General features: G+C 44.9%; 1 protein-coding gene across 2 annotated transcripts in view; it reads left to right on the plus strand.

Moving 5' to 3' along the window:
* The window catches only part of HMCN1 (hemicentin 1), a 186,274-nt gene that overhangs the window by 153,171 nt on the left and 18,776 nt on the right, over positions 1 to 14,327 (plus strand). For both annotated transcript variants that reach the window (XM_065072788.1, XM_065072789.1), the window contains exons 72-90: positions 388 to 529; positions 1,530 to 1,674; positions 2,561 to 2,688; positions 3,023 to 3,179; positions 3,358 to 3,479; positions 3,674 to 3,838; positions 4,036 to 4,143; positions 4,624 to 4,761; positions 4,918 to 5,052; positions 5,330 to 5,599; positions 7,048 to 7,238; positions 7,603 to 7,816; positions 8,393 to 8,527; positions 8,986 to 9,176; positions 9,899 to 9,980; positions 10,771 to 11,040; positions 11,540 to 11,710; positions 11,913 to 12,083; positions 13,877 to 14,047. In XM_065072788.1, the coding sequence (XP_064928860.1) occupies positions 388 to 529; positions 1,530 to 1,674; positions 2,561 to 2,688; positions 3,023 to 3,179; positions 3,358 to 3,479; positions 3,674 to 3,838; positions 4,036 to 4,143; positions 4,624 to 4,761; positions 4,918 to 5,052; positions 5,330 to 5,599; positions 7,048 to 7,238; positions 7,603 to 7,816; positions 8,393 to 8,527; positions 8,986 to 9,176; positions 9,899 to 9,980; positions 10,771 to 11,040; positions 11,540 to 11,710; positions 11,913 to 12,083; positions 13,877 to 14,047 (3,106 nt within the window). The remainder of the gene's footprint in view (positions 1 to 387; positions 530 to 1,529; positions 1,675 to 2,560; positions 2,689 to 3,022; positions 3,180 to 3,357; positions 3,480 to 3,673; positions 3,839 to 4,035; positions 4,144 to 4,623; positions 4,762 to 4,917; positions 5,053 to 5,329; positions 5,600 to 7,047; positions 7,239 to 7,602; positions 7,817 to 8,392; positions 8,528 to 8,985; positions 9,177 to 9,898; positions 9,981 to 10,770; positions 11,041 to 11,539; positions 11,711 to 11,912; positions 12,084 to 13,876; positions 14,048 to 14,327) is intronic.

Here is a 14,327-nt window from a genome sequence, read left to right on the forward strand (position 1 = left end):
CAGTGTAGAAAATCTCATATTTCTTCTGCCTGTAGTGTACATGGATTTAAAAAAACCAGTAAATTCATTGTGTGCTGTAGGATGCCCCTTTCCATGAAAACGCAAAAGCCCTTTGGCTATGTAACCCCAAAAAGCTGTCTTATGCAGGCACAAATTCAAGTAGGGGTTTCAAGGGAAAACCACTAAGCAATGATAATTTTTTAAAACTTTTTTTACCCTGTTATGTTAACGGATGTAAACCAAGTTAAGCCAGCAACAAATTCAGTCCCTGGTTTATTTTCTGCCTTCTTTCAGGGCTTTTATTACTCTGCAGTGACAGAATGGTCTGTCTTCATGAAGAGAGCAATGATAGAGTTAAATTTGTCAACCTCTCTCTCTTTCCCTTAGGGAAGTCCTCGAGTTCGAATCCTCTCCAACGGGCGATACCTGCAGATCAACAACGCTGACCTCAGCGATACAGCGAGCTATACGTGTGTGGCAAGTAACATCGCAGGAAAAACAACCAGGGAGTTCCTGCTGACAGTACACGGTAAAATCATGGATCCGGTCTTGTGCATTTTGATCTTTGCGTGATATTTCTGCAGGAGTTTAAGTGGCAAGAAGGAAGCAGTAGGAGTCTCTTTCTAGCCAAGCTCTGGCGGCTTAGGCTGTGTCTAAACTGTGTGTGTTGCGTTCTGTGTGCCGCCATCAGAGTCCACAGCTATCCCCCCGGCTAAAGGACCTGTTGGGGACTCACTGGGGCTCTCCCTCCATCCCTCTGTGCTCTCTGCTGTTGGAGGGTGCTGGGCATCCAGCCATCATCCTGATCCCGAGTCAGGATGTGAGTGAACGCCCCCAATCCAGGACTGAGAAATTCTTAAAAGCACATGGCTGGCACCTTGGGATACTCGGTTTCATAGCTGGCTTGGCCACCAGTTTTGTAAGTTATTTGAAAATTGTGGCTTGTTCTCTGCACCTGTAAGCAGGAGACAGCAGGGAGATGGGGCTTGAAGGGCCCTACACACTCAATATCTGTCCTCTGCTACTGTAGGCCTGAAATTCATTTTAAACCTGTTTATTTTCTCACCTCCGGTCTGATGAGAAACTATTCTATTCTCACACTCAGGTGATGATAAGAAACTTTTTTCCTATGTCTGTCTGTTCACAACCCAACCATATGTACCTACATTACACTGTGCCTGCCCAGTGACTCTCCTTACTGGTCCAACTAAAATGCTTCTTTCTCCTTATCACTACAGCCTTATTGTGCTGAATTAAACATGCTGAGCTCTTTTACTGTTTTAGCTATGTGATAACCTTTGTAGTAACTTTCAGAGATGATCTTTACAGCACATTTCAGCCAAACTTTCTTTTTCATTCCCTACTGCATCACGGCAATTATTGTGCACTACGCAAAATGGTAAGAAACTTGTTTTTGTCATTGCACTCATTCATGTATCTGTTAGTGCAGCTGTGTTTTCATGTGTTTAGTTTCAGTCATTGCAGCACAAGGTTTATTCCTTATATTACCAGTGATTTTCCCTTTGCAGTGGCTCCTACGATCCAAAGCGGTCCTCAGACTGCTGCTGTGCGATTAAATGCTTCTGCTGTTCTGGAGTGTGCTGCAGAAGGAGTACCGACCCCGAGAGTTACGTGGAGGAAGGATGGGGCTGTTTTTACTGGAAACAATACAAGGTATTGTCTAAAAGTCGGCATAAATATTATTCATTAATTCTTAAGAATTTATTAGTTGCAGAAAGCTTAATTAGGTGTCTGCTGCTTGTGAATTAGTTTTGTTTTCACAGATCAGAACTAATATTTGAGCTATCATCTTGACTAGACCCAAAGGTGGAAAACACCGTGATAGAAACTCTAATAAAAAGTGTTCTACAAACAACTTTTCATAGCGGTACCGAACGTTTCATCCTTTTATTCTTAAAAAGGACAAAAAAACCTCCTCTGACAACAAAATATAATAATTCTTCTGAAATTAAAGATGATGAACAGGAAACATGAAAGATCTTTATTTTTTTTTATACGGTTTTGGGATGAAGCCAAGCAGTTCATGCAGACTAAAAGCTACTCGAGTGTGCTCTGTAGTTTCTAATACGTAAAACTTCTATACCGTGTTCTAGCACCAACTTTGATTATAGTAAATGGTTTCTATCTTTGGACCGTTTTAAGGGGAAAGATTTTGGTATTTTCTAGAACTGAGCAAATGCTAAAGAATTCAGTTGCATTTCAAAGAAACAAGATAATGTAAAAGCATCAATTGGGGTTTTTTAAGGCTAAATGAGAAACCATGAAAAAGGGCTTTTGGATATTTTCTGCAAATCTGTCATCATTTATGTGAAATCACTGTGTCGGCTGGATTTCATAATTTCTCTGGAAAACAGATGCGCTGGGAAAGAGTGAAGTCAGAATAAGCACAAAAAAGGAGAAAACTCCCTGTGCCCAAATTAAGCCACCGCACGTTTAGGCTTTTTGCTGGGTACCCTGCGTCGTCTCTTCCTTCGGCGGTACCAGGATAGCCTATGGTTCTGTTGGTGGATAGTGGAAACAATATATGGCATTGTTTCAGATATTCCATGGCAGAGGATGGGTCTCTACACATCCACTCAGCACATGTTACGGACACAGGAAGATACGTGTGTATGGCAACCAATGCAGCTGGCACGGAACGCAAACAAATCGATCTGCAGGTTCTTGGTAAAGAGTTTTGGTTTTAAGTAAATATGTGGTTTTTACAAGTCTGAAGTTCAATTACATAATCCTTCCGTTCTGCTAGATACAATGTTAAGTTCAGCCCCTTTATAGCCTTGGGAATACAACCCAAGTGTTCATGAAAAGAAAATACTTACGCCTTGTGCACTGGATCTAGAAAGACTTGACACATCCTATGCTCTATGTTTAGTAAGTTTACTACTGTCAGTTTACTCTTTTATAAAAAATCAAGGCTGTTCATTTTTCTATATATACGTAAGGGGTGGGGTGTACATGTATATATAATTATTCTGAATAATTAGGCTTTGTTTGTCTTTAGTCCCTCCAACTATTGCTCCTGGACAGACGAACATTACAGTTACTGTAAACGTGCAGACCACTTTGCCCTGTGAAACCACCGGAATTCCCAGACCAGCAATTCGCTGGAAAAAGAACGGGCATCTGCTCAGTGTTGACCAGAACCAGAATACATACAGGTGAGAAATGTTTTCTTTTCACCATGGGTTTAAAGTTTTCAGGGATGATTTTGGCACTATGAAAATCTAGCCATGCTTAAATGTAATCTTGTATAGCCAGCAAATTCAGTGCTCTGATTGCCTGAGAAGAAAAGAAGTATTTCAATGGCTTTTACTTTCTTCTCTTTTCTTTGTTCAGACTTCTATCTTCAGGTTCCTTAGTAATCATTTCTCCCACTGTGGATGACACTGCTGTCTATGAGTGCTCTGTGTCAAATGATGCAGGAGAAGATCAAAGAGCAGTTGAGCTCACTGTGCAAGGTAGAGGGGATATTGCTATTACATGTGTACGGCACCCAGAATTTCTTCGGGGCACTGAGATGAGATTTTTATATCATTCTTTTATGTTACTGATATCCATAAGTCTCTGGTATTCCCAAGAAAGCTAAGTTATTTCCAAGAATTCATAAAAATGAAAACGGGCAAGTAACCTTCACACTCATCTTCATTTTTAGTGCCCCCGTCCATAGCAGATGAAGCCACAGAGCTTTTGGTAACAAAGCTGTCTCCGGCAGTGATTTCCTGCACCGCCTCAGGGGTTCCTTCCCCCTCAGTTCGTTGGACCAAAAATGGCATGAAGTTGCTTCCCAGAGGAGATGGCTACAGAATTCTCTCTTCAGGTACTGTGCATGACCAGAGCTCAGCCACAGAAAACCAGTGAAAGGGTCTGATTGAGAAAATAATTCACTTTAATGCAAACAATCTCCAGTTTCTTAAAGTAAAAATACAGACCCCCTTCCAATTGATGCTGTAAGGCAGTTTTTCTGTGAATACAGGATACTGCTGTAGGTTTTAACGCTCGCTGTCTCTGCCGCAGGTGCTGTTGACATACCTGCCGCTCAGTTGGCCCATGCGGGACGATACACCTGCGAGGCGCGCAACACCGCTGGCTCCGCTCACCGTCACGTCACGCTTCACGTCCAGGGTAAGATGGGAACCTGAGAAAAAGGCTCATTCTGTCAGTAAACGCTGCCTTTGAATACATCCCTATGCTGCAGAGTAACAGTGAGGGCAGAGTGCACCCTCACTACTGTCTTGCTCAACTGAATTAGAGATTATTCGCAAAGACGCTACTCTGCATGATACAACTCTCAGACCCCAGACAGAGCCCCCCCAGTCTATGCTGCTGAATTTTATTTTTGTGAGGTTTTTGTGTTTTCCTTTTTTGTAAGTTATAATGTATGTGATGGGAAATTGCATGAAGTAAGGCCATATTCTGTGCCCATAGTCAGGCTGAGCCCGTCTGTTGTATTTAAGAGCACTTCCACTGAGCTCTTCATGAAGATGACAGAATTACAGCCATTGCTCATTCAGCTTTCTCAGGTTATGCGATTTTATTATCTAGTATATTTTCTAACCTTGAAGATTAAACCTATTGCATTTTCCTTTTGATTTCATTCCCCAGAACCACCAGTTATCCAGACTCAGCCAGGGGTGCTGGACGTCATTGTGAACAATCCTATTCTACTCCCGTGTGAAGCGACGGGTACACCTCGACCTGTAATAACCTGGCAAAAGGAGGGCATCAATGTCATCACAACAGGTTTTGTTTCAGAATATTCAAACTTGGATATAGTGAACCTGTTTATTTAAAAACAAAACACAGGCACACTCACAACTTCCCCCCCCCCCCCCCAATAAAAAAACCAACCAAACAAACAACAAAACAAGTGTCATGTTTTGCTTCTTTTTGTTTTAGGCAATGGTTACATGGTTCTTCCCAGTGGCAGTTTACAGATTGCAAAATCAACTGTTGAAGATGCTGGCACTTACATGTGTGTTGCTCAGAACCCAGCTGGCACTGCTCTGGGGAAGATCAAACTGAAAGTTCAAGGTAAATAAAGAAGCTTTTACACTTTTCTAGTGATTTACAGCCAAGAAATTTGTGCACACTTTCTGCTGGTTAAAACACATTTCTGGGCAATAGAAATGGACCCGATGCTTTCCTCTTTGATGTGACTCTGAATAGAGCCCAGGGGGTTTATTCTCTTTAGTTGTCTGTCTATTTTAGGATTCAAGTATGCTTTTAGGATTATTTTCACTAAGAACTGAAGCGTTCTGTACATTTTACAACCTCTAATTCTTTTAAAAAACGGTAAAATTCTTTTCAGTTCCTCCTGTGATCAAGTCCCACCTCAAGGAATATGTCGTTCCTGTTGATCAGTCTGTCACTCTGCAGTGTGAGGCTGACGGTTACCCAGGGCCAGAGATCAGCTGGCATAAAGACGGCCAGCAGATAACGGAGTCCATGAGAAGAAGGATCCTCAGCACCGGCGCACTGCAGCTGGTGTTTGCGCAGCCCGGTGACGCGGGCCGGTACACCTGCATAGCAGCCAATGCGGCGGGGTCCAGCAGCGCTGGCGTGGAGCTCACTGTGCACAGTAAGTGAGACCGGACGGGACCAACATGTGTTGGCACAGCGTGAACCTGTGGCGGGTGAGCCACAGGTCTCCAACAGCATCCTCACAGCTAAACTGAGGGAGTGCAGTCTGGATGATCAGGTAGTGAGGTGGAGTGTGAACTGGCTGAAGGGAAGAAGCCAGAGAGTCACGGTCAATGGGGCAGAGTCCAGTTGAGGCCTGTACCCAGTGCAGTGCCTCAGGGGTCAGTGCTGGGGCCGGTATTATTCAATATATTCATCAATGACTTGGACAAGGGAATAGAGTGACTGTCAGCAAGTTTGCTGATGACACCAAGCTGGGAGGAGTGGCTGACACTGGAAGCTGTGCTGCCATCAGAGACCTGGACAGGCTGGAGAGTTGGGCAGGGAGAAATTTAATGAAATATATCAAGGGCAAGTGTAGAGTTTTGCATCCGGGCAGGAACAACCCGATGTTCCAGTATAAGTTGGGGAACGACCTGGTGGAGAGCAGTGTAGGGGAAAGGGAGCTGGGGGTCTTGGTGGACAACAGGAGGAGCACTGGGCCCTTGTGGCCAGGAAGGCCAATGGTACCTGGGGTGGTCAGTAGGTCAAGAGAGGTTCTTCCCCTCTGCCCTGGGGAGACCACACCTGGAATATTGTGTCCAGTTGTGGCCCCTCAGTTCCAGCAGGACAGGGAACTGCTGGAGAGAGTCCAGCGCAGCCACCAAGATGCTGAAGGGAGTGGAGCATCTCCCGTGTGAGGAAAGGCTGAGGGAGCTGGGGCTCTGGAGCTGGACAAGAGGACACTGAGGGGTGACTCATTCATGTTTACAGATATATAAAGGGGGAGTGTCAGGAGGATGGAGCCAGGCTCTTCTCAGTGACAACCAATGACAGAACAAGGGGTAATGGGTTCAAACTGGAAGACAAGAGGTTCCACTTAAATTTGAGAATAAACTTATCAGTGAGGGTAACAGAATACTGGAATAGGCTGCCCAGTGAGGTTGTGGAGTCTTCTTCTCTGCAAACCCACCTGGACACCTTCCTGTGTAACCTCATCTGGGTGTTCCTGCTCTGGTGGGGGCATTGGACTGGATGAGCTTTTGAGGTCCCTTCCAATCCCTGACATTCTGGGATTCTGTGTGATTCTATGAGGAGCTGGGATGTGATATTCAGGAAAATTGTGCTGCTTAATGTGTGAGTTTTATTGGGTTGTAGTGTCAGCCAGTTGCTTGAATTTAGGAAGCAACTATTGAATTTAGGAAGCAACCATTTCCTTTGCTGGGTTTACACTTTGTTAAAAGTATTTCCCACATTTCTCCGGCATGCTTAATGGTAGTCATGGATGGAGACAAGAAACAAAGCAGAAGATGCAGGCAATTATTTCTTCAGTCCAGTATTGTATGTTTTTACATTAATGCTTGAATAATACGTACAGGTAAATCTTTTTGATAAACCTCCTCCCAGTTCCACCCAAGATCAGCAGTACGGAGGCGCAGTACACGGCCACGGAGGGCTCCCGGGCTGTTCTGTCCTGCGTGGCGGAGGGGATTCCGACACCAACAATAACCTGGAAGAAGGACAATATGCTGTTAACAGAGATAGCAGGAAAATACCAGGCTGTGCCAGATGGAGACCTCATTTTGGACCATGTTGTTGTAAGTTTCCTAAATCTAAGCTATGACTTGTCAGGTTTGGCGGTAACAAGACTCTGCTCCTCTTCACTCCCGGATTAGTCGTTGTTTTATTTTGTTTTCATGTTTTTAATGTTCCAGAGACTTTATAAATATTTCATTTTCCACTGCGGACTAAAGTATCTGTGAAAAATGTGTAGTGATAAGTTCTCAGGAAGGATAAAAAGAAGTGTAGGTCATCTTTCAAATTTAGAGGACGTGAAAGAGTTCAGATGAGCATTTCTACTGAATGCTTGTTCCAAACCTTTGGAGATTCTGGTATCGGTGTACAGGTGGTGTTGTGTAGCATATATCACAGTTGAAATTTCCCTGACATGCTTTCTTTCAGCCTGAAGATTCCGGCAGTTACACCTGTGTTGCTCACAGTGCTGCTGGGGAAGACACACACACTGTCACCCTGATAGTTCATGTACTGCCAGCATTCACTGAACTTCCAGGAGATGTCGCTTTGACTAAAGGAGAGCAGCTCAGATTAACGTGCAAAGCAACTGGGATGCCTGTACCCAAAATAACGTGGACCTTTAACAATAACATCATTCCAGGTGGGTAACACCAGCTCTTAGTGGTCATTTCACTCTAGAGTTGTTTCCCTGCACCCCCAGCATTGCAATTAGTTTAGGATAAGGAAGAAAAAACATCTAGAGAGAACAAACTTGTTAGGTGGTGATTTTGTGAGGAATATCTTCAGTATTATGCAATCATGTAATTAAATTGCCTCTGAGACAAAGCTGTAAGGAAGACAGTTGAGAAATTGTTCCCCTTCTGTAGCCACTGATGCAACACATTAAAAACATTCAGTATCTGATGACGTTTACTCAGCATCCAACAACTTATGCTCTTTCTCTTAAATATGAAGAAACCTCAGCAGTTCATAGAATGCAGGTGCACAAAGCTTGAGATTAAGGGACAACTTAAGTGAATACTGGCATGTGGGCAGACGTCCTACCAGCGACTTTTCAGTGCATTTCTGGGCTGTCTCAGAAATGAAATGGCCCAGTGCCACTGAGCTGTGTGGCTGAACCACGCTGTAATTCAAACAGGCTTGTGACAGAGCAGTCACCGAGATGCAGAAGTTTAAAATCCCTGCAGTGACCCTTTACTGCGTGTTCTCCCTTCAGCACAATACGATGACGTAAATGGACACAGCGAGCTTGTTATCGAGAGAGTGTCCAAAGATGACTCTGGTACCTACGTGTGCAGAGCAGAAAACACAGTCGGCTCCATCAAAGCTATTGGGTTTGTGTATGTCAAAGGTATGTAAAATAACAGTACTTACAGTCACTATTGGACAGTGTCACACAGCTGTCGGTTTTGACATTGGAATCATCGAATGGTTTGGGTTGGAGGAGACATTAAAGATCATCCAGTCCAACCCCCTGCCATGGGCAGGGACACCTTCCACTAAACCAGGTTGCTCAGCCTGGCCTTGAAGCCTTCCAGGGATAGGGCATCCACAGCTGCTCTGGGCAGCCTGTGCCAGAGTCTCACCACCCCCATGGTGAAGAATCTCTTCCTTATATCTAATCAAAATCTCCCCTCTTTCAGTATATTTCATAATATTTTATGCCTTGTCTATGACTAAATGGAAAAAAATCAAAACAGGTTGAAATTCACACTTCAGAAAGTCAGAGATTAATGATCCTTACCAGCAATTTCATTAAGAGCATTTAGTTTGATTCTGTTATTTCTCTGCCATCACTTGTTTTGTCAGAGCCTCCAGTTTTCAAAGGGGATTACCACTCCAGCCGAATTGAGCCCTTGGGTGGCAACGCGATGTTGAATTGTGAAGTCAGGGGAGATCCACCTCCAACCATCCAGTGGAGCAAAAAAGGAGTTGGCGTTCAGATTAGCAATCGGATCCAGCAGCTGAACAACGGTTCTCTCGCCATCTACGGCACTGTTGTGAGTCCCTGCGCCATTACACTGTGTTGTTGTGTTGTACTTGATCAATAAAGGTGTTCCACATTACAGTGCTTTGCAAGAGTGAGGCCAGATATTTAATCCACTTTTGCTTTTACATCTAACAACTGTTGTTTTAATTCAGACTAGAATTAGACTCAAATTACTGTGACAAAAAACCCAGTGGGGCTGTTGTTCTCTTTAGTTGTCGAAAAGACTGAATCTACATATTAATTGGTGTGTGAAGTCCTGGTCGTGCACAGTTAAATGGGAATTTTGCTTTTGACCTTGAAAGATCGTGAGTTCTACACAGGTCAGCTGAAAAGAAATTGCATTTTCCATGTGCAAGTCTCTTAGCATCTGAATTCCTCATACGAATGGCAAGACCTGTTTTTGCCCCTATAAACCAATGCCTGGATTTTGAAATGGGGTTAAAAACAGCACCTACCTTGAGCTCAGTTAAGTAAAAAACCAAAAACAAAACCAACCAATATTTGATCCTCAGAATTTACCAGTTGAAGGAAATAAAAAATAGAATAAGAAAAATAATTCACAATATCAGCTTCATGTTAATAAAGGTAAAACGCTGAGATACTCCATATCAGCGTGCTTCTGAATATCCAGAGTGCAACACCCTGTGTTGCAGAAAATTCACTTAGAGGAGGTGCACTGCAAGCAGAAACCCGCCTTATGTACATGCTGACTATTTGCTTTTTGTTCTGAAGAACGAGGATGCTGGTGACTACAAGTGCGTGGCTACCAACGAGGCCGGCGCGGCGGAACGCAGCCTGACACTGACATTGCAGAGTAAGACCCAAAGCGATAAGTTTGATGCCACTAGCGGTGACCTATGTCTAGAGAGGTGCATGCCGCTCCTGTTGAGTTCTGGAGGTTGGGCGCTGCACTGTGGGTCTTTCATCTCGTCTTTCTTCATTAAGTCTGGCTTAAGCTAGTGATTGAGGTCAAAGATGAGAAGCACATAGGGGTGATTCAGGCTCATCCAAGAAACCAGCTCAGAGTGGGGTGAATCACCTCTGAGAGGGCCTGTTCCTCTTGGTTGACTGGAGAGGACATCTCTACAACTGGGTTAAACTAGACTCTTTTCCATTAACAAAGTTATGTGAGATGAATCCCGGCTTTTACTGACAGTGTTTTATTTTTTACAGAAGGCATTATTTTGGAATTATTTTTTCACTGGTGGTAGAATTTCCAAATATGCCTCTTCTGTTACAGTCTCAAGCAGTGTGGCTGTGTTACTTATGTCTCAGTTGCCTCTGGACAGGATTAATAGCGCCTTCCTGCACGTTTATGAAAGGCAACATATTTTAGCAGTACAAGAAGACTGTGCGCTCATGGAGTCAGGCCTCAATCCCAACTTCGCTCCTCAGCTTGCTGCATATTAAAAGTAGCCTATTTTTGTCATTTTAACTTGCATATAAGCCTCCCTTTTGACAGTGGAAGATCAACCATAATAGTTTTAGTCAAAGTAAACAGACTTAAGATTTTTTGCCCCTGTTCTGACCAGACCTTTAATATTCAATACAATGAAAAAAAACGTAACCTTGTGCTCTTGCCTAAATAAACCTTTCTCTTGTAGGTCCCCCTGTTATTACTGTGGAACCGGTAGGGACAGTGATTGAAGCGGGTGCCACGACGATGCTGCACTGCCAGGCACACGGGGAGCCCCCTCCGACCATCACGTGGTCCCGCCAAGGTCACCCGGTTGTGAGTGACGAGAGAGCGACTGTCCTGTCTAACGGCTCCTTGCGTCTCATCGCGGCACGGAAGGAAGATACGTCTGAGTACGAGTGTGTAGCGAGGAATCTCATGGGATCTGTTCTGGTTCGGGTACCCCTGACTGTCCAGGGTAGGTGTGCAAAATATGGCATAGTGACTGCAAACTGGTAGATGACAGCATTAATGGTGAAGAGATGCAATCAAGATCTTATCTTATCCATATTTTATGGATATCTTGTCTTATCTTGCATATACGCATTAGGCATGTGTTAAATCTGGTCTGAGATGTCAGTGGGTTTCTGCTTAGTGTCATACTCCTTGTGAGACAGATGGGTGTGATGAAGAGACATAAAAAATAACATAAGGATCTTGAACTAGATCCCATCCTCAGAGCATGATACATAATTTCATTGTACCTCTAAAGAAAAGCAGTTAAGAGCATAAGCAATATTTCAGAGCAGGTGAAGTATCCTCCGAACTGTAGGAAGATATTTCTGCACTAGTGAAGATGTGAAGTGAGTTGGATTTCCTCGTGTGGCTAACAAAGGGCAGTTTTCACCTGGCTGTGTCAATCTGAGAGAATTCTACGCACAAGCACGTTGCAAACAGCATCGTTTTTCCTGTTGCAGTGCATGGTGGATTTTCCAGTTGGCTGGAGTGGCGGCCTTGCAGCGTGACTTGTGGGCAAGGCGTCCAGGAGCGAGTCCGTCAGTGCAACAACCCTCTCCCAGCAAATGGCGGCAGGAGCTGTGAGGGACCCGGCACAGACATGCGCAGCTGCCACAACAAGCCCTGCCCAGGTACTTCTTTAATTAATTGATACATTTAATGTGCCTTAAGTGCCCTAACTGTGAGCTGTTATCACCACGGACCTTCATGGCAGATTAATTTTTCTAAGAAGCTGAAATTCATTTTGACTTTTGAGGAAAATTTCAATAAACACCGCAATTTTATTTTTCTTTAAATGTTTAAATTAAAACTGTGGGGTTTTCTGTTCCATAGTGGATGGCAACTGGTCGGAGTGGGGGCTGTGGGAAGAGTGTTCCAGGAGCTGCGGCCAAGGGAACAGGAGCAGAAGCAGAACGTGCAGCAGCCCCGCGGCTCAGCACGGCGGGAGGCCCTGCCAGGGCAGCGCCCTGGACTCCCTCATGTGCAACATCAGGCCTTGCCCAGGTAAGATGAGATAGGCTTAGAATTACGGAATCACACAGAATCCCGGAATGTCAGGGGTTGGAAGGGCCCTGGAAAGCTCATCCAGTGCAATCCCCCCATGGAGCAGGAACACCCAGATGAGGTTACACAGGAAGGTGTCCAGGCGGGTTGGAATGTCTGCACAGAAGGAGACTCCACAACCCCCTGGGCAGCCTGGGCCAGGCTCTGCCACCCTCACCGGGAACAAGTTTCTTCTCAAATTTAAGTGGAACCTCCTGTGTTCCAGTTTGTACCCATTGCCCCTTGTCCTGTCACTGGTTGTCACCGAGAAGAGCCTGGCTCCATCCTCCTGACACTCCCCCTTTATCTATCTGTAAACATGAATGAGTCCCCCCTCAGTGTCCTCTTGTCCAGCTCCAGAGCCCCAGCTCCCTCAGCCTTTCCTCACACGGGAGATGCTCCACTCCCTTCAGCATCTTGGTGGCTGCGCTGGACTCTCTCCAGCAGTTCCCTGTCCTGCTGGAACTGAGGGGCCACAACTGGACACAATATTCCAGGTGTGGTCTCCCCAGGGCAGAGCAGAGGGGCAGGAGAACCTCTCTGACCTACTGACCACCCCCTTCTAATCCACCCCAGGTACCATTGGCCTTCCTGGCCACAAGGGCCCAGTGCTGGCTCATGGTCACCCTGCTGTCCCCAGGACCCCCAGGTCCCTTTCCCCTACGCTGCTCTCTAATAGGTCATTCCCCAGCTTATACTGGAACCTGGAATTAGTTACATAAGGGGCTTTCTGTATAGATTTCGTCCTTTTTTTGCCGCCCTCCCATACCCCCCCCCAATTTTGCCAGCTTGTTTCAGATTATTAAATTATAAAAGAATTAGACTCTGAAATTTTTATTTTGATGTTGCTTGTAATGTGTTGAACGACAGTAATTTTTGGAAATGGAAGTGCAAGGAAAATTTTCTGCAATTTCTCTTCCCTCTCCCCAGTGAAAATGTGAATTTTGTATTTCGATGTTTTTCAGTGTTTGTTACAATGTGGTCACACAGTAAAACTCACTACTCTAAATGTACCACGCAAAGCCAGTTATAATGAAAAAAACTATTAAAAAGCCATGTAAAACATAATAGTTAATAACTTAAGACATTATCTGTATGTTTTTCCCTGTTTTGTTAATTTTCAGCCACGTCTTTCTCCTAACTAGCTGGATGTTCAGCTTTCCTTCCTCCCTTGGCAGCACTGACCACGTTTGACAGGTGGTAGTTTATTCATAACCCTTCACCACTGGCATGTTTCCTTCTGTGCAATATTTATTATGTTGGTTTTTCCTTTTTTCATTGGCTTTGCCACCCCCACAATGCCGAAATTTTCCTCCACCAGCCAGAGGTGAATTTCTCTAGATTTTGGCAACAAAAATCAGTTGTGGCTCCTGCTCACCGGTGGCCACTGACACTGTGCCAGCTCTTAGCCGGCCTGTCCCTTTCCCTGCCAAGACCCTGGGCCTCGCACAGGATGGGAAAACACCGCATTCAGGTGTTCAGTTCTGTTGTTCCAAGATTGTAGTCAGGTGAAGCGATGAATTCACAAACAAAAAAACCCAAACAAACCAGAAAAAGAATGAGTCTGTCTTTTGGAAACTGTTGATCTGTTTCAGCTGTTGCTCAAGGCGAAGGTTTTTTCAAGGGCTTATTCAGGATATTTCATTTATTGACATTAAACCACATCGCTTTTTCGCCGTAGGCTGTGGAGCTGTGACTTCCAGTTAACGCAGCTGCGTGGTTTAGAGAGTTTAATAGCTGTGCTGCCTTTGCAGTTGCTGGCGAGTGGAGCTCCTGGCTGCCGTGGGGTCCGTGCAGCGAGACGTGCGGGAAGGGCACTCAGACGCGGCTCAGGCTCTGCAACAGCCCCCCGCCGGCCCACGGCGGGTCCCACTGCCAGGGGGCTGACGCACAGATGCAGGTTTGCAACAAGAGACGCTGCCCAGGTGAGACGAGTCGGACACGAAGAGCAAACTTGGCATCTCCTTTCCAGATTCTGCTTAGTTTATATCGAAAGCCGCCCAGTTCTGAAAGCGTAGTCCCTGAAAAAATGCCATTCAAGCCTTTTATTTTCACTGGCCCATCCCTATCTTTAGCATCTCCCTATAGACACAACACACGAGATTTCTTCTCCTGTCCTTAAGGGTCTTTCTTCCTTTACCCTGCCACTGTGCACAAGCAGCATTTTACATCCTTGGCAGTTACATTACAGGTTTCCTAAACTTC

The sequence above is a fragment of the Columba livia genome, chromosome 8 (assembly GCF_036013475.1).
Source record: "Columba livia isolate bColLiv1 breed racing homer chromosome 8, bColLiv1.pat.W.v2, whole genome shotgun sequence".
NCBI classification, from domain to species: Eukaryota; Metazoa; Chordata; class Aves; order Columbiformes; family Columbidae; genus Columba; species Columba livia.